The sequence below is a fragment of the Zootoca vivipara genome, chromosome 4, assembly GCF_963506605.1.
Source record: "Zootoca vivipara chromosome 4, rZooViv1.1, whole genome shotgun sequence".
In the NCBI taxonomy this organism is placed as follows: Eukaryota; Metazoa; Chordata; class Lepidosauria; order Squamata; family Lacertidae; genus Zootoca; species Zootoca vivipara.
The window spans coordinates 10,909,666-10,930,305 of record NC_083279.1 but is presented as its reverse complement, the minus strand read 5'-3'; the positions used below and the strand labels follow the sequence as shown (position 1 = coordinate 10,930,305).

Below are 20,640 nucleotides of genomic sequence, written 5' to 3'. Positions count from 1 at the left end.
AGATTATTTTTTTTGCAAGATATGGAATGGTTTCCACGAGGAGGTAGGAAGGAAGAAAATGCAGACCTAGCAGCAGATAGGTGGCGTTGGATAAAAAGGGTGGGTCTTTCTGACAAGTTTATCAAAATGGATAAGGGACCCTCCAAAAACACGTAGATAATTTTGAGAGCCTGAAGTTGTCTACATGTTATGCACAGAGAAAAGGTGTGTGCGAGACCTTGGGTTGGTCCATAACCTAACTCTGCCTGCATCACTGGTACTGCACCCTTGACATCCACAAGTTCCTCAAATAAAGGGTGGTCAAGGAATTTAATAAATAAATAAAATTCTTTACAACTCTGTGAGTAGCAAATGGAGCATATTTTATATAAATCAGGGAAGAGCAGAACGAGGTGTCAATGAGTGTCTGATCCACTATACATATAAGAAAATGAATCCTGAACAAAGCAATTTTCACAAACATGGAGCTGTTTGGAATGCAACAGTAGCTGAAGATTACTGACTTGATCTATTAAGATAGGGGTGAAGCTGAGGAAGGAGGCTTATATTTTAAAACATACACTGAAGAACACAGATCTCAAATGACCCATGCATTAAGGGCGAAAGCTCAAATATAATTCTGCAATATATTAAAATACATTATCGACAGAGCAAATTATCCTGCGTGCAGACATTTGGGTACTGAACTGATTTATGTTCAACTCCAGTGGTCAATTAAAGCACCTTAGTTCAAAGTTAAAGCTCAAGCCCTGAAGGTAACATTAATGGTCTAAGTTTCATTGTTCACTGTAGCTGGAAGGGCTGCTCAGTAAATCAGGCCATGCCATGCAATATTTGAGCAGAAGGTGTCATGAGCAGCTAAGGACTGCAGCTGATGAGCAAGTCTACATTTTGAAATTCTGCTGCTTACATTTTTAAGTTACATCATAATACGTTTATCTCCCAGCACTGTATAATATTTGCATCTCTCGACGCAGTATAATCAACTGCATCATTTTGTATAATAAAAAGAACAGTAACAAACCTGTTGATTTTCCTTTATTTCTTTCCGCATTTGCAGGTTCACTAACACTTTGGTCAGGGATCTGAAAAAGTCAGAGATCATGAACTGTTCTGTGTTTCGGCATTTCCACCAACTATTCTGAGGGAATAAAGTACTCCATAGGCAAAGTTTTGCATGCAATGATATCCCCTCTAACACCCAAGCACAATGAAACAACTGGTTTAAACTAACCAATTTGTAGTAACCAGGGCCGGCTCTAGGTATAGTTCCGGTGGCGTGGGGCGCCAGGGCGCGGGGCCGGCAGGCGGGGCACTGCAAAGCCACGCGGAAGCCATGCTGCGCGCTGCAGGGGGGCACGCCGGAGCGATCTCCGCGCCTCAGCGCAAGGGCGCCCGACCTGCTCGAGACTGCCCTGGTAGTAACTTCTGAACTGGAAACTACAATTAGCTTGAGCTATAGTTTCTTAAACTAGGCTTTCTCCCCTGTGGCAGGTGAGGGCATGTTCAAACCAGATGTCCACTCTCAACTTCTTGCTATCTAGCAAGACCTGTAAACTTTTCTTCTCATGTAAAATATGGTAACTATTAAGGATTTTTAGAAAAGACTTTTGATAGACCGTGGTACTTAACTTAAGCATCATTTTCAATGGTTGTTATATGCTCAAATACAAATTTTATGCAAGATGTATTCAAACAGGAACAAAGAAAAGTTATTCAAGTTTCTGCCAGATGACAGAAATTACTGCTCATGTCTAACATCAACCATGCACTCTCATCTCTGCCTTATTCTGTCTAAGGGTTGTCACAATAGTTCAAAAACTACAGCCAGCTGTGCCTTGCAATGTCAAATACGTACAGGATTGTATTGGGGATTAAAGGCATCGCAGACTGTAACAATAGTGTATTGTTTGATAGAACAGTAGGGAAAGAAATTTGGCTTTTTGTTGCAGAGGGAGACCCACAGGATTGTTGTAAGGGTAAATGAGATAAGAACTGTAAAGCTTTTTATCCACGAAAAACGCTATAAAAAGTTCACTTACAATCATGACAATGTCTGCTAATGAAGGAAATCTCGACATGATACCAGTTGTATAAACACTGGAAAGCTAGCTTCACTGCTCTTATGAGTAATCTCTTGGTATAGAAAGATGACAAAGAGCTGCTTATTATTGTGGCATGAATGATCATGGCTATGTTTCTTAATTTGACAACTTGCACTCAATGGGCCATTTAAGACTTAGCATTTGGATTTCCATCTGTTGAATTCTATCAACTGTTGTTTAGGCTTGTTAAAAACCACTTTCCCGGCCACATGATAAGAATCAGCTTCAAGGCAAGATGTGGGGTAGCTCCTGATTTTCTTTATTGACACAGACAACTTACATAGATATATGAGAGCAGTCAGGCTAGTGACTTTTGTGGAGTTTATTGGAAGGCTACTCTAGCATATTGTAGTGGACAACAGTGCAGAACTTGGACTGGAGAAACCAGGCTCAAATTCCACTTCGTCAAAAAGCTCAACTCAGACCAGTCACTTTCTACCTCCTAGGGTTGGCAAATGAATAAAATAAGGGAAAGTCACATACGCTGCCCTAATGACTTTGGAGGAAGGGTGGGATAAAAATGTAAATAAAGTTTCAAAAGAAACTCTCAAAATCCAGACATTCATTAATATATAGTGGTACCTCGGTTTATGAACTTACCGTATTTTCCGGCGTATAAGACGACCCCCAACTTTTCCAGTTAAAATATAGAGTTTGGGATATACTCGCCGTATAAGACTACCCCTCTTCCTACGATCGTCCGTGGGCCAGACATGCCCGCGCTGCCCATATTCAAAATGTCTGCAGTGCCAGAAATCGCTTCTGCGCATGTCCGGAAGCCGAAAATTGCGTCTGGACATGCGCAGAAGCGATTTCGACGCTGCGCTGCCCATTTCCAAAATGTCCGCAGCACCAGAAATCGCTTCTGCGGCTGTGTATAAGACGACCCGGCGTATAAGACGACCCCCAACTTTTGAGAAATTTTCCTGGGTTAAAAAGTAGTCATATGCAGGAAAATACATAATCTGTTCCAAAAGTCCGTTCTTAAACCAAAACCGTTCTTAAACTGAAACACGCTTTCCCTAATGAGGCCTCCTTCTGCCGGTGCCCTTCCACCATTCGGATTCCATTCTTAGACCGGGTGAAGTTTTCAAACCAAGACACTATTTCCGGTTTTGCAGAGTATGTAAACCAAATCATTCTTAAACCGGACTGTTCGTAAACCGAGGTACCACTGTCTTTGGAAATAGCATTATCCTTACCTGGCCTTGACTGGGAAGTTCTGTGCAATGTCCTTCATGACTTTTAATGCATTATAAGCGGGGACAGAGAGAATTCGAGAGGCTGCTTGCAAACTAATGTCTACAAGAAAGCAAAGCATTCACTGAAGAACCTTAGGTATGGATTTTAAACATTTGTTAATAGCAAAACCTGTCTCGCTTTAATTAACTTGAAGGTCAATGCTTATCTAACTCTCAGCTACAGTTATGTTGGCAGGTAGAATTTAGGAAGAGAAGGGAAGAAGAAATCCTAGGGTCAACTCCCAATTCCTTGACTATGGTCACATGCCTGGAGCATATATATGTTGACTAGACATAGGCATATAAGTAACAACTATAAATAGAATTATATTCATCATTAGCCAATCAGGTCATTTGCACACACAGTTAATAAAAGCAACAAGGTAAGCAACAAGGTAAATATATAAAAAATACATTAATCCATCGTAACATATCATTAAAAACTGTACCATTTCAACTACAGTGTATCTCGACTTACGAACGACTCGACAACCGAATTTTTCAACTTACGATGGGGCTAATGGCCACGTGCTTACGAATGTCTCGACATCCAAAAGGAAACCACGGCGGTTTTAGATAGGGATTTTTTGACTTACGAATTTTTAGATAGGGTTGCTTCGACTTATGAATTTTTCTGTTTCCAATGCATTCCTATGGGAAATTGTGTTTCCAATGGCGTTTTTCAACTTACGAATTTTCCGACCTACGAAGGTGCCTTCGGAACGGATTAAATTCGTAAGTCGAGGAGGCACCACTGTACTCTTTGGCACATCTTATCATCTGAAATGGTAAGTTACTTCCACTGCCCTAAAGCCAATTTAACAACCAGCAGTCCTATTTCCATACACACTTTCCACAAATGCACTCAGAGGCTACTATGATAGTACACAGCCGTAATACAAGTTATAATTGTCACCATGACCAGAGATAGTAAACAGCCTAAAGTATACTACAGATGCAGCTGTAATCAAATAATTTGCTTGGGTGTAAGATGTGGCAGCAGGTTAAGCTTGTTTTGTCTGCTGATGTTTCAAAGGCTCTAGTCAGAAAATTATCCAGCTTATGAATGAACTACAGGTTTGCACATTCCTTCTCACTTTCATAGGCTGCTTCCCTTTCCGACTCCTGTTTAGTACTGACCCCCAATTTACTTCAGAGCAGCAATGGTTAGCACTTGGTTTTCCAACCTAACCACAGTTTGCCACGATATTTGAACTGGCAAACTACAGAGTGTGCTGTACGCACACGTCAGGTGCTTACTTCGGCAATCTTTGGTAACATGGCGTCCTGAGCGAGCCCAAAACGTGGCACCCCAAAATGGATCTTCTCAATTATGGATATTATTGATTTTGTGCATCCATGGCTCAGCACCCTGTGTGGGGCAATTGCCTGCACTGCCCTAACTCAGACGTGGCACATGTCTTGTTTCCAGTTCTCCAAATGGTTTGTAGGAATGTCTGAATTATTTGTAATTTTCAGTTATATACATTCCAATAGTTTTACAGTCATTTTAACGTTTCAAAATTCGACTTCCTTCTTCCTCTTTCTGTGGTTCCTTAAATTTATATTTATCATTTCCTGTGTATACTGAATTAACTTTGTTTTTACTCAACTACTTTAATTAATTACTCTTATGAAACTGCAAGTTATTACCATAATCCTGTCAATTTCCAATAAACATATCCAATAAACAATTTCATCGGGACTTCTTCTTTGTTCCATTTTGGGGCCAATAACATTCTTGATGTTGCAGTTGCATACATAATACAGAATACAGAATACATAGATTTTACCACTGAACTGCTTTTACTTCTACTCGCATTTCTGATTGTTCAAACCTCATCTGCATGCATGCATCTGTAAGGACTGCTTGTATGTTTTGATTTGATTTGATCAGAGTGCAGAAAACCCCTAGAATTCAAGCTTTCTGAAAATTTAAACTTTCCAGAACAAGTTTCATGATAGCCTTGAAACTGTTCGGCCAGCTGTTGCTGAAACGCAACATAGGCACTAGACCAAATTTCCAACAGTTGGGGGAGATGTTTCAGACTCCAATATAATTTCTTGCCACTCTCCATGATTACTAAAAATCAGAATAAATTAGGCAAAATAGTATTGATTATTCAAAAGCAGCAAAAAAAAAAGTGCTCAACTTGCATTATTTATACAGGTTACAGAATTCAGCTTATTTTAGCACAGAATTTGGAACACTGGAAAACAGGAACTATAGAGGAAACACAGTAATAGCTATATTGCCCAGTTTCAAAAGGTTTCATTAAATTTATATTCCATCTATTCTATTTGAACTCCTAGTGGCTTATAACAAACAAATCTAATTCAACTAATGAATCATGAGTAGCACTGGGAAACCAGTGCTACTCATGATTCATTATATTATTATTATTATTATTATTATTATTATTATTATTATTATCCTCTGCAATGCAGCCAATGTTGGCCTTTAATAGAGCTACAATCCTATACCCACTTACTTGGGTGTAATCTGCACTAAATAGGACGTACTTCTGAATAGACATGCATAATGCTATAAGACCCAGGGAAAGCAGGGGAACTTAATTTAGTTACAACTAATTCTCATTAAGTTGTTTATTTCCAAAAAGGATATCCTATATGTAACATAAAAGCATACAAGAAACTGTTACCAATAACACTGAAAAGGGGGGGGGGGAAAGCATCTTATTGTGCTACTTTTACAGTATTATGAAAAAAAGCCTAATCTTCCACAAGCTTCATGGTCAATTTCCCTCACCCTCAACATATCATAGATATGATGAAATAGCTTTTAAAGTAGTATTATGGCTTTTATTTTGCAATGATAACACTTCATGGCCTACTCCTGTGCTGCATTAATAGAAACAGTAAAGATAAATTGTACCACAAAGATTTCATCCACACAAGATCCTCCTGTAGGTGATCAGGATAGAAAGATTTAACATCTTTCCCTTCCCTCCTCCTCTCTGAAGAGGTTTATGTGCACTTTGTTCATCTGATGCAGCAGTTTACCAATAAAATTTAAAACTGTTTAATTAAAAATAGATTCACAGAAGAGAACAATAGATGGTTCTTGGTGTTTCACCCTGTCAATAAGGCCAGGACAAATGTTTTGAGCCTGACCATATATTAATATATTGATTTATTTCTGAAAACTTAAGAAAAGCTACAAAGATCCAATCAGAGGACCAAAATGTGCAGTGGCTGCTGAAAGTAGCCGCTGCGTGTCTTGTTCTCCAGCCCCACCAAAGTCGGTTATATGAAGGGAGCCTGAAAAACCCATTGCACATTGATGCTGGAACATAAATTCTGAAGTACAGAAGCTCATATTGACAGCATTCCATAGCCACACTCCACTGAGTTAAAAAATTCAGGCAGCTGTCTTGATCTACTATGACACATGTACACCTCAAAGATTAGTAGACATAGCATAATACCCAACTTATTGGGATCTGATGCCGGTCCTAGAATACTGGGCTGGCAGAAGGTGGTGGGCCGCTTAACCTGGAATCACTTGCCTGATCAGCCATGAGGCTGGCAGGACTACAATCTTATGGGAGTAAGTGCTACTAAATTCAGCCGTTTGTTTCTAAAGGCATAGGTTCAGCTTGTTAAAACACACTGAGCTTTTGTTAAAAGGCCAATAAAATGCTACCTTTAGCTTTTGATCAGCCATGCTCACCATTTTACAAAAAAGGTGTTACCATTTAAACTGCTGGCACAAAGCAAGAACCGCAAAGAAAGGAAACAAAAGCAGCCAGCTTCTGTCTATTGCCCACATTGTCCAATTTCCTCTATGGTGATATGTTACAAACAACAGTGAAAATTGAAAGCCTCGTTATCATCTCATTCGCTTGCCAGAGCCATGAGAACACAGGCAGGGGTGGGTGGGGGTTGTATCTGGTGCTCCAGCAGAGGACGTCATTGTTTTTTAAAAAAATACCTTAGAGATTAATTCCCCCACGTTTCCTGTTCTACTGCACCACTTAGAACTAGGCATAACATCTAGAATGGTTTTCAGCATGATACTTTCATAACACTAGCAAATTACCATCATCATTGAGAGATCAACGCAGCTCTCTGAAAATGTATTCCATGAAAATGTAGTTCTTGTAGATACTCCTTAAGCAACATAGCAAAAGAAGCATAATGGATATCCCGATTCTGAATACAATGGCTAATCTGGAGGCTGTGTGAGCAAGGGATTCACATTTTATTTTATTTTTTTTAGCCCAGATGATAAAGGTTATGTGTGCATAGCAGTTATTTCCCAATGTACGCCTCTAGGATTTCTCTCTCAGAAGAGCCCCCCCAAAAAACCCCAAAAAACCTTTGCACATACCGGTACTGTATAAGGTTTGCAAACATTACATAGATGTCAGGAAAGCTGGTGCAAATACACTGCCATTCATTGTTCCTCTCTCTCTCTCTCTCTCTCTCTCTCTCACACACACACACACACACACACCCCTAGTATAAAGGTTATTACCTGACAATTCCCAAACCTTCAAAGGCTCTGTATCATCACTACTTTCAATCAGGTATTTCCTCAGCTCTTGAAGATTGTCTCTAAGGTCAGGATAGTTCTGCCTGGATTTTATGAAACATAAACCAAGTCAACACTACACAACACTTGCAGGAGCTTAGAATTCAGTTGGTGTAAAGACCAATGAGAAACGCTTGAAAATTGTAGTTTTAATGTTTCTCCTAACCCAGTAGGGAGGACCTTGTTAATGCTACTGTCCCGCACAACCAAAGCTTGAAGAGAGGGGGTTCAAAGCAAAGTTTCAATCCCTGATTACCATTAATCATGGATAGCACCCATAAGAGCCAACTTCAAATAAATGCCGTCCATATAGGCCAAAGTTGTTGAGCTTTTTTTTGACAAAAACTCCAAATACCGTAAATGCCGTCTTTAGCTATTTTGGGGGAAAGTCCGATATGAGCTGCCATGTGCCTAGGTTTTCCAGGACATTTTAACCAATTCTCGAAAATACCACCCTGGAAATTCCAGATGTATGGCAGCAAAGCCACCAGCACACTTGCAGCCCTGCCACACATGGTTGCCAAGGTGGAAGGTGGAGGGCAGAAAGGTTGCTGTGCCAGGCTGGAGCTGGCATAGTATTCATAGGCTTAATGGTGTCACACAATGACAGTGAAACCAGCTCAGGATCTGACAGATATGGGCCAGCTCAGCCCCTCCCCACTCCTGGAACACCCTGTTTCAGAGTGTTGTGCTGGCTACTGGTGGCAGGCATTCCAGAGGCACTAACACCTGCCTGTCTGGTGGGTGCAAGAGTGCTGCACCAATGGCAGGAGGCTGATTTAGCTGGGAGAGCTTGGCTGATCCCTTCACCCAATTTAGCTCACCCTCCGAAGCCTGGTACAAAGGAAATTTTGGAATGATCTCCCATGTCTATAGATCTCCCTTTCTATAGATATTAGGCAGAACTCTTACATAATTCAAGTTATATAATTATAATTATATAGTTATACAATTATTTATCGTAATATTCAAATCAGATTAAGGAACACTGAAATACAAAACATTGAGTCAGCTGTAAATCAAATTTGCTCCCCTAGGTTTTATGGTTAAAATACAACAGATAACAGGGTCACATATATTTCAAAACTAATAATTCCAGTCCAACGCAGTCCAAGGTTTTTCTCTCTGCTTTTGTCAAGGGCAGATATTCAAACATCCCCAGAAACAATAGACCTTGTGGACGTTTTTGGAACATGCCGGACACAGTAGAACATATTCTTTTCTACTGCCCATTGTACAACCAGCTACGCAAATGCATGCTATCCCCTTTTTGGGAGGTAGTCTAACATCATGGCACAATGGAAATATCAGATTCTATCTGTTTAATATTAACCCGCAAGTAACTGCAAGGGTTGCTGAGTTTTTATCAATAGTATATCTCAGAGTGTAAATGGCACTATTTAGCGGGAAGAAACTGCAATGAAAATCCTCATTATTACATATTTTTACATGGCTATTTATTTGTATATATTTTAAAATTTTATACATAGATGTTTTATGGTGGCCTATATTTGTAACAGCTAATAAAGGTTTGGCAAAGTAAGTAAGATATTAGGCAAACACCAGCAGGAATGGTCTTTAGACATTTGCTGAAATCCTTTTTTTTGTTTAAGCAGGCTTTCTCTAATATGTGACTCAGCCGTTTATTACTCATTGAGGAAATTTATTTCAACATCTATATTTGATGTGTTCTATTTTTGTATTTATTTAAAGTATTTTTAATCCACTCTACATCCAAAAAATCTCCTAGGGCAGTTAACAAACGTCAGTGATAGTTGCGTAATAAAATATGAAGAAATTTTTAGTTAGTGGTTTATTTTCATTACAGTTTATCTTCATAAAGGATAAATATGAGCTTGGAATTAATAGGCTGGTGCTGTGGTCTAAACCACTGAGCCTAGGGCTTGCCGATCAGAAGGTCGGCGGTTCAAATCCCTGTGACAGGGTGAGCTCCCGTTGTTCGGTCCCTGCTCCTGCCAACCCAGCAGTTTGAAAGCACGTCAAAGTGCAAGTAGATAAATAGGTACCGCTCCGGCGGGAAGGTGCCCGGCGTTTCCATACGCTGCTCTGGTTCGCCAGAAGCGGCTTAGTCATGCTGGCCACATGACCCGAAAGCTGTACGCTGGCTCCCTCGGCCAGTAAAGTGAGATGAGCGCCACAACCCCAGAGTCGTCCGCAACTGGACCTAACAGTCAGGGGTCCCTTTACCTTTAATTTTCTATAAACATATCTATTTTTGTTGATTTTCCTTAGTTCTTAATAAAGGATGTTGATAGAGCCATGGCCACTGGACCCTGCATCTTAACTATCCATTTCCCCATATTAGGTATCATGTCCAACATTTAGCAAAAATGGAAGCTGTTATCATATAAGGAGCTGATTCCTTATGTTAATGCAAAACGTAAGCCACCCAGAGTAGCTGGGGCAACCTAGTCAGATGGGTGGCATATAAATGATACAATTGCTAATAAAAATGAAATGGAACGGAATGGAAATAGCATTGTTGTTGCTGTTATGTGTGCAGGTCCTGCTTCCGGAATGCCTGGTTCAAGGTCCAAAGTATTTTTAGGATGTAATGGTCTACATGATGTGATGAAGTGTGGAACCTTTTGGTTTCACTCAAAAATATGCTATTGTATGAAATGGGGACATGTTGAGCAAAGGTGCAATTTTGTTCTTCCTTATGTTTGTTACTTTCCTCTCTATGGGATATTTTATGATATATAAAGCATTAACCAGCACAAAAGGTGTTTCATCCTAACTGAAAATAAAAGAGATGTGCTTATATAAGTAACCAAGCATGCCTTTTTAAAAAGATAAAATATATTTATTTGCACAGCAGGAAAATGTCTATGTGCATCCATTCTTCAACAGAAACCTGATCTTAAAACAATTGCAATATGGTCAAAAGTAACATTTCAACATTTCAAGACATTTGTAACTACCAGTTTAAATTAACTTCATAAAACAGGTAAAATTTCAAAAGATGATTTTTGCAACGGATCTTATTCAAGCACTAAAAGCACAAGTTTATAAAAGCAAGCATGCCAGTATGGAATTATAATTAACATAAACTCACTTTAACGTGTCAAAGAGAAAGCCCTGGACTTCACTTTCCTCATTGCCTCCTTCTGCTGTTACATTATTTGTAGCTAAACAAGACACATGAACAAAAATATTACAATATATTTGCTTTCTAGAACTGATTACAATTACTAGTTTTTCTATCAAAGAAACTGACTCACTGCCTAAAATGAGAAGAAGAAAGAAATTAGACAGGTCCTCAAATAGATGACAAAGGGAGGAAGATCAGGTTTGGCATACAGTTAGAAAATAGGAGTTTTCCATTCCATCTACAAAAAAATTACAGATGTACATTTCTGTATTGATTCTCAACGCCTGTGGCAACTTTTGCCATATCCCACAAAATGCAATCACAACCAACAGTGTGTGTCAGGAAAACAAATACTGGATGAATTACTGACCCAATAAGACATTTTCCATTAACTTCAATGGGGCAATGAAGAAGATTACTGCCTTCAAAATTCTAGACACTGCCAAATATTTTGTGATGATAATGTCTCTAGTTAATACCACACACTGGAGAAAAATGTACCTTTGGTCTGAGAGTCATCCACCGCTTTGTATTCTGTACTCTTTACTGCAAGTTCCACACCATATCCAGACAAATACATCTTCTCGGAGCTAGGTTTCTGCTTGAGTACATCATTTTGAAAAGAACAGAAGGGAGGAATGTTAAGTACTGCCATTTCTAAATGAGTTCTAAACTTAGATTTATTTCAGAGTAAATCACATTTAAATCTGTTGAACTCCTGGGTAAACATATACAAGATCAGGATTTTACTTGCCTGTAATTGCCTGTTAAGGCTGCAATCCTACACCCTCTTCCCTGAGAGCAATCCCCATACAATTCAGAGGGACTTACTTCAAAGTACAGTGGTACCTCGGGTTAAGTACTTCACACCCCAAAAAGTACTTAATCTGAGCGGCAATAGCGTGCATGCGTGAAGCGCTGATAGCACACTTCTGCGCATTCACAAACTGCACGGATCGCTTCTGTGCATGCGCAAACCATGCAGGTCGCTTCTGTGCATGCGCGTGCTGTGGAAATCGGAAGTAAACACTTCCAGGTCCACGGAGTACTTAAACTGAAAGTACTCAATCCGAAGCATACTCAAACCGAGGTATGACTGTATAGCATTGTACTTTGAGTTGTAGCAGGCATTAGACAAGAACTATGGATTCTAATCATTCTGTTTCTAAAACTAAGAGAGGCCTACATTATGAAAGAATCCCTTCTATTGGCAGAGAGCCTTCTCAGTAGTGACGCCCATCCTGTGGAATGCCCTACCATCAGATGTCAAAGAAACAAACAACTATCTGACTTCTAGAAGATATCTGAAGGCAACCCTGTTTAGGGAAGTTTCTAATGTTTGATGTTTTATCATGTTTTTAGTATTCTGTTGGGAGCCACCCAGAGTGGCTGGGGGAAATTATTTATTAATAAAAAATTATATTATTATTATTATTAGTTAAGGTCAGATTTCTTTTTAACTTTGGACACTACACTAATCCATTTACACTTTCTTTGGGACTGCTCCACAGCATTTTCATCACCAGCCTAGTTGACTTCAATTAAAAAACACCACAATGACTTCACACCAAAATTAGGCCTCCTAACCTTCTGTCTGAATGTCAAGATCCAATTAATGCAATATTAACTTGGAGGATGCTTGATGCGGTATATGCATGTGGTTTACAGACTGTGCTTGTACAGGGGAAGAATTCTGACATAAAGAACATTCTAGAGGAAAGTAGGGCGGAAGTGCTTCACTAACAGGGCGAACAGATGCAAAAGAAGACAGTTAATAGCTGTGCAGAAGTGGGAGTTGTAGCAGATGTAATATTTGTAATATGAAAGGCATAGGAACCCTGTCCTCATTTGCATCTGGCAACCCACAATGGGAACCTAAAAACAAAGTAGGGGTGAAGGAAAAATAATCACTTTCAATAAAATGCCACCTGTTACTTTCCTTACAAGATATATCAGTTCTCCAGTGGCTGACTGTAGGCTCATCTGAAGCCAGTCATTCTCCTGTTAATTTTGAAGTACTGTGTTATACAGTATTTGAAGCCTATAGGAAACCCACAAGACCAAAAGCCCCAGTGTTCCCCTTTTGTGGCAAACTGTGGCTGAAAGGCTTTGAAACTGACAACAAAGTGGGGCTTCATGGACATTTGGAAAGGTTTAAACAAACTTTAATTCAATTGCAGTTAACTATATCCCTTCTGCACACACTTACCTGGACAAAATGTCGAAGAACGTAAACAATTTCCTCTTTTTGTGCTTGTTCAGACAAAACTTTGTGAAATGTAGCAAAGTCTTTTGTACCCATTTCAGCATAAAGGATCACTACTGGGCCGGTCTCATTAAGCGTAGGGAATTTATGATCTCCTTTGAACAGATATGGCTTGGGCCTTGGATTAAGAACAAATAACTTGTCAGCTCAAAAGGAATAACTTAATTTGAGTGTATCAGAACGGGAGAGACCTCACTGCCTGGTTACTGAACAATTGACAAAAGTATCTAACACATACACATCTTTACTCAGAAGTAAAACCCACTTTGTCCAACAGTGCTTCCTCTCAGATAAGGAAGTACCATATACGACAGGAATCCCCAAACCCAGCCCTCCAGCTATTTTGGGACTACAACTCCCATCATCCCTAGCTAACAGGACCAGTGGTCAGGGATGATGGGAACTGTAGTCCCAAAACAGCTGGAGGTAAGAGTTTGGGGGTGCCTGATATGGGATTTCAGACTAAGATAAGGACATCACAGTGGCTAAAACTGGTTGCAGAGCAAGGTAAGTTAGTTTCCAGCTGAAGATGCAACTCAGCATCAGCCATTTTATCAAGACACAGATAAAAAAAGCTACACAACTGCAAGCACAAAGCACTGAATGCTATTTTAATTATCCAGTACATGCAGACTTTTTATTTAGTACCGTTCATGGTAGCTATTAGACCAAAGGCAATGCAATCACTAAAGATGACATGGGTTGTTCAAGCTCTAGTTGAATTTATGCTTTGTTTCATGAAAAAGTAGCAATACTCTCACCATGACCAGAAGTCAAAACATACATGTAGCTTCATGCCATTCTGGTGGAACTTACTCCTATGTAAGCTACAAGCCTATCCATAATGTATGTGCCTTGTAAACAACAAGAATTTGTTGACTATGAGAATTTAATGACTTTGCAATCCTGTGCCAATTTAAACTATGTGCAGTTTGTTAATCTCACAATTTATGGGCTAATTCTGCTAGCAGGATATCCACAGGGAGCAGAGCAAGGTGGGGGGAAGAAGCCACAAGGTTCATTTTCATAGCATGCACAGTGCTTCTATCCTACCAAACTAAAGTTTAAGGGACACTAGAGGCAATGTTCCTTAGAACGTGCTGAAGCTCAGCCAAAGAAATCTAGGCATGCATATGCTTTGAAGTCTGTATCAGTTCTCATCAGCTATATGTAGGCTGGCAGACAATGGGATCAAACACCATTGTCTTCAGATCTGGGGAAGGATCAGAAGGGCTGAAATAATGCACCCAATCCCTGCAGCCAAAGTAGCCTTCAAATGTTGCAAGCAAGTAGAGCCAGAAGCCAGTGCATATCAAGGGCATTTTGTGTGTGCGCGCGCATGCGCAAATGATCATGTATATCTATGGATTGCATTCAATGTTAGTTTTATTCAGAGGATAGTCACAGAAATTAATGGACATGGCTAAGTTAGGTGCATTGACTGAAATGGTCTACTCTGTGTAGGACTTAGCTGGATATTATTGGTGGAAAAATATATAGAAAGGATAATTTCTGGATGCCAAGATCCAAATTTGGGTCAAGTACTCTTTGGTGAGAGAACCCCAGCAGAGATTTAATGTCACAAAATATGCAGCAAAGCAAAGCATGGAAATATAGGCTGTTAGACCTTTAAAAGTGAGTTCCAAAATTTCCATTCCAGCATAGGAATGGACCACACGTTTATAAGTTAAAAATTGGTTTACTTACAAACTCTTCAAAGGTTAGGTTCATGTGCTTTCCCAGACATGAGTCAGAAGTTGCACAGGCAGTAAAAGTTAGCTTACAAAGTGGTGAAAGTTCCTAAATTACTGTATAGGAACTCAGCAGTGGCTGGTGAGAACCATGCGGCTGAGCTGGAGCAGCCAGCTCAAACCTCTTTAAACACTGAGCTTCTCAGAAAGATCTCCTCCCAAGATAAGGTGAAGTGCATTAATTTGACTTATGCATGTTGGTTATATGAGGCTGGTTTCAAACTAGCCTGGTTTTCCCATACATAACACATTTGTTAATGTCATTTCAGCCACATTCTGTCTCAATGTGTGTGGTAATGTGTGTGGTAATCCCACAGGTATAATCCTGTATCCATATAATCTGTGTCAGAACCACACACGTGACCACTTGGATCAGAGAAAAGTTAGTCAGCTAGTTTGAAATTTGCCAAATTTCATTAGTGGCAGAGAGCAGGCACTAGAGAGCCTGGCTAATATTTCTAAATCAGAAGGTGCAATGTGTAGTATCCCACACAAACATATTACTTCTCTCATGGTTTTAAAAGCTCCACCAATCTTTAAAAAAGAAAATAATAGCTGTTATGTGGCAATCCCACACAGTTCCATGGGCAAAACTCAACACTCTCTTGCAGAATCAGAACTCTTGGAGTGTCAGGGGAGGCCACCTGATAGGATGGAGGTGACAGCAGACCAAGAGATGGAGCTGAACTGACAAGCACTGCCTGAAATTGAAAGGATTGCAGGCAGTCACTCTTCCCAGGCATCTGAGATGAAGCAAGAGCTGCAACTCAAAGTGGCATCTTTGACCAACATGTATCATTGAGTCCCAATATCCAGGTTTATATGCTAAGAACAAAGGTAAACGTGTGCTGCCAAAACAAATAAAAATGTGATACCATGGAACAAAAGCTTTAAGAACTGTTCGTTCAAAATAGCTCATTATATTTACCTTGTAGCAGCTTTCTTCAGAAGCTTCCAAATTTCATTAGTCTTACAGGTGCTCTTCCCATGGATAACCACAAATGCACTGCAACCTTTCGGTGGCGGCTCATCAGCTGCAATCTAATATTTCAACAATTACACTCAACACAGCTGGTGTAATTGCATTTCATCCTAAAATGCACCTTCCTTTGATTAAAACAGCTCATCAGCTGCTATCACATTGTGCGTCTAAGTACCAAGCATGTGAGGAGAAAATAATGGAAAGATCTGAGCCCTACAAGTAACACCAATATATCCTATCTCAGAATGCCCACCATTAACAGTTATTTGGATGTCTTAGAAATCAATTTTCTTTTTTTATTAAGATAACAGAACACACTTTTTTTGAAATAACAGAAGTAAACAGGGAAGCTATCATCTTTTCTCACATTCCCAAACTCCAGTTGAGGTCAAAATACATAATCTTTGGACAGTTTTTATACAAACTTTTGCAGAAACATGTGCCTACTTCACATGACAGGGATACCCTTTATTAAATTAGTTTATAAAGTCTAAGCTGATTTTATAAAATAGCTGATAGGTGAATTCATAGTTACCATGTCTATTCTCCTAGTTCTAAAAATGCCCTCAGAAATACCCACTTTAAGATCAGACTCAGCTTTCGTGTCAACATCAATAGGATGTACAGCTTTCTTTTTCACATCAGTAAGAGCAAGTTTGCAGCATTTTCTGTTGAGCCAGGTGAGTTGTTTGACCATATTTTGTTTTAACTAACTATAGTTGGGGTGGGGAGAGTGTTTCCCCACATTTAGACATTACAGGGAATTTGTTAGTTCACATGTGGACAACCTGTAATCTAGGGGGCTGAACTCTGCACACACCCCATTAGTGGGCAGAAATGAAGAAATGAACTGGGAGATCATGTGTTTATTATAATATAGAGTCTTCCTGGATCACTCATTGTTGTCTTACACACATAACAGTAAGCCAAACCATGGCTTAGTGCAAATGGGCAGGCTCCCAGAGAGGAGATCATGGCAGCTTTTCTTCTCCAAAGTTGTTTTGCCAATGTACTAAGCTGTGCTTTGGCTTAGCATGACATCCAAATCCATGCTTGTGGTTTAGCTTTCACACCCACACCACAAACTCCTAGGTCCTTGTTTGCAGCTTGCAGTTTGTCTTGCAAGAGACTTAGGTCAGCACAGCACAGCACAACATCATAAAGACAAGGAGGAGCAAAGCAGTCATTATTTCCTCTTTGGGAGCCATGGTTTCGCTCAGCACTACATGCAAGCCAGGCCAGTATCTCTATGGCGTGGGACCGATTTGAGGCTTGCTTCTGAGTTCACACTGAACAATATATTGCAGATGGATATCACCTGAAGTGGTCATATGGATGTAAAGCAAATAGTGATTTTCTCCAGACCAGTCCTACCAATATCAACAGCACAACTAGAGACTAAGAGCTGCTTTGAAGACCACCACCACCACTGCTCCTGTAAATCCATCCCTCTGGTCTTTTTTCCCTTCCACGCAGCACTATAGTTCTACAGCAGGTTAGCAAGCAGACCATCACACTACCACAAAACATTTTGGGAGGGTTGCAGCAGCATGAAGAAAGCGCTCTTAGCCATTGCTGCAAGCTTCTGCAAGAGAACGGCTTGCAGTATGACAACAGTCACAATAAGGAGCCATTTTTGAAAGCCCCTCTTTAGCATGTGAACCAAAGCCATATCCAGATTCCTAGCTTGTACCAGCCAATTTTACACACCTGCTGAAACATCTGAATGGTTGGGGAATGTGCTCGTAAGGAAAGAGAAAATTTCAAAAGATTAATCTGCACATTTGAAAGGAACTGTCCGGCTTTCTTCAGGATTAAGTTGTAATAGGAATGCTCCGAGACTGTATTAAAAAAGGAAAAGAAATACAAGTGAGATGTTAACATCTAGTTCCAAATATCACCAAATTACAATTATGTGTTGGCAAATAAAAATATCTGGAATATAGAAAGTTGGAAGATTTCAGATGATTGGCCAATTCTTTGTTGTTTAGTCGTTTAGTCGTGTCCGACTCTTCGTGACCCCATGGACCATAGCACGCCAGGCACTCCTGTCCAATTCTAAAATGTTTATTAATACAAAGTACAATTTCTCTAGTTGGAAGCTTACAAATTAAACATAAAACATGCTATTAAGTGTCTATCAAAGGGCAGGTATATCGACTTGTGAACTGGTTTCTCTTGCCGATCTGAAAAGAGTGGTACAGAAGTTGAATCGTACATCAGAGAGCATTACTGTGTATTAATCACTAATCATTTTACCAAATAAAATGGCCCAAGTTAAGGTAAATGCCTGAAATCCTATGAACAGGCTCAATAGAGGACAGGACTTCTGTGCCTTTAATTGCCCTGCTCTCTTTTGAGTCTGGAAACCTTAAAGAGAAACCAGTAGACCCTTTGTTTAATTTCCAAGCAAAGGGTCTGCTGGTTTCTCTTTAAGGTTTCCAGAATCAAAAGAGAGCAGGGCAATTAAAGGCACAGAAGTCCTGTCCTCTATTGAGTCTGGCAACCCTAATGAACTAACAAGCAAAAGGTGCTGTGTTGTTGAATAAGCGAAGAGGAAAATGGAGGAAGACAAGACAGACAGTGCTGTGGAAAAGGAAAAAATAAAGTAGTACTAGTACAGATAAACAAAAGACAGAAAACAGGTTGCTATTCCACTGAGTGGTTATGCATATATAATTTTCTTTTAACAAACAGCAATTAGGGCTGCCATCCTAACCGAACACCTGGGCAAGTCCTCAAGGACTAAAGATTATAAAGACAACAATTCTGTAACAACCATGCTGTATTTAATGGTTGCCAGCTTCAACTCTTTCCTGCACTGAGCATTCTGGTTGTGTGGCAGTTTGATTGGGGTTGGGTGGAAATATTTTAGTTCACCATAACGCGTAAGTATGGGGACAAGAGGACCAGCTGTGGCACCTTGTTCCTTCCTCTTAGAGCTTGGAACAATGAAAAACTCTCCAGTCCCAGGAGGTGGGGAGTGACTAAGGAGGAACAATGACCTAATGAGAACAGTATGCAACTCTAGGACCATATCATGAACCGTAGCTTATTAGATCATTTGAAGCCATAGGAGCAGCTTAACCATGGTTTATTAAACATGAACAAACCTCACCTGTAAGCCATGGTGTGCTGCTGGTTTATAAACCTTGATGTGCACTAACCATAGTTTAGAGTTATGCACAAACCTGTCCAAAGCAAAGCATCAGAAGGTGTAGACGCCCCCTTCTGTGGAAATGTATTTTTTAATATATATTTCATGGAAGCCACCATGAGCATTTAAAGGAGGGATATAAATTCCCAAAACAAACAAAATGTGATGTGCCCAAAGGACTGGACACAATTAAAATTAGCATGCAATGTTTGATTCACTGCTACATCTAAACTTGGAGAACATTGTTTTAGCTAATTAGTAAATAAGAATCTGAAACTATTGTTTGATTCTTGTTTGTTCTCACTAGCAAGTTTAAGCAAATCAGTTTTCTCCAAGTTTGAAGGTAATGGGGAACTATGGTTTGTTACAAACAGAAACAAAACCTTCCAGTCGCCTCCTTTGATGTGCTGCAGAAAAGAGCTCTGGGTTATTATAGATACAAAAATGCTGTACCTACACATTTATCAGTAACTTCATGTGGTGAACAGAAAAGAGGATGAACCTGGATATGACGTTATGGAATTGCCAAGTTGCAAGGCTCATCATAAAGCCAAAATCAAGACCCTCCTTCATGCTGCTTCCCCTCCCCACCAACAAATGTTGGGATGCTTAGATCAGAAATAATAATAATAATAATAATAATAATAATAATAATAATAATAATAATATATTTATACCCCGCCCATCTGGCCGGGTCCCCCCCCCCCGCCACTCTGGGCGGCTTCCAACACACATTAAAATACATTAAAATATCACAGATTAAAAACTTCCCTAAACAGGGCTGCCTTTATGTATTTTCTAAATGTCAGGTAGTTGTTTATCTCTCTGACCTCTGATGGGAAGGCGTTCCACAGGGCGGGTAGAAATCTTTTTAAAAGATCTTTGATAACTAAGAAGATAATGCAGAATATAAAAAAGGATGAGGGGGCCATGAAAAAGGTTTGGGCAAATATTTTAAGAAGCCATTGCTTGCTTATTTATTTATTTATTTATTTATTTATTTACTACATTTACATTCCACTTTGTAAGGCATAATCACCTACAGAATCCATGAAAACGTAATAGCCAAAATAAACAGATTAAACCACATTAACACCCCTAAAAATTGAGCAACAGCAATTCTAATATCATGATGAATAAGAGAGACTGAAATAAAAATATTTTGAATTTTTATTCTTCTTAGAACAGGACGCCCCACATATTTGCTGAGGAAATAAGTTTCAGATGTACAGACCCACCACTGAAAAGGACCTGTCCATGCTATCCACCAGCCAGGGCAAGACGGCCTACTTTATGGAGTGGATTTTGGGAAGGGAGAATATCATTCTGATTTTCTGCTTCAGGCATCAACATGTCTTGGACTGTCTCAAGGTTCTTCTTTTAATGTGAAGAAACCAGAAAGTGAAGCACTACTAAGGACAGGTTGCAGAATACACTGTGCATTTAAAGCGACCCTCCAGATGTT

At 39.7% G+C, this 20,640-nt stretch overlaps 1 protein-coding gene across 2 annotated transcripts in view; it reads right to left on the bottom strand.

Moving 5' to 3' along the window:
* Positions 1-20,640, bottom strand: part of UGGT2 (UDP-glucose glycoprotein glucosyltransferase 2) — an 82,476-nt gene that overhangs the window by 57,525 nt on the left and 4,311 nt on the right. The window contains exons 3-10 of one of the 2 annotated variants that reach the window (XM_035114476.2): positions 17,729-17,859; positions 15,965-16,077; positions 13,229-13,403; positions 11,521-11,620; positions 10,984-11,056; positions 7,848-7,948; positions 3,308-3,407; positions 1,025-1,085 (exon numbers count right to left, since the gene is read on the bottom strand). In XM_035114476.2, coding sequence (XP_034970367.2) covers positions 1,025-1,085; positions 3,308-3,407; positions 7,848-7,948; positions 10,984-11,056; positions 11,521-11,620; positions 13,229-13,403; positions 15,965-16,077; positions 17,729-17,859 — 854 coding nt within the window. The remainder of the gene's footprint in view (positions 1-1,024; positions 1,086-3,307; positions 3,408-7,847; positions 7,949-10,983; positions 11,057-11,520; positions 11,621-13,228; positions 13,404-15,964; positions 16,078-17,728; positions 17,860-20,640) is intronic. The other variant, XM_035114477.2, reaches the window with a different exon arrangement.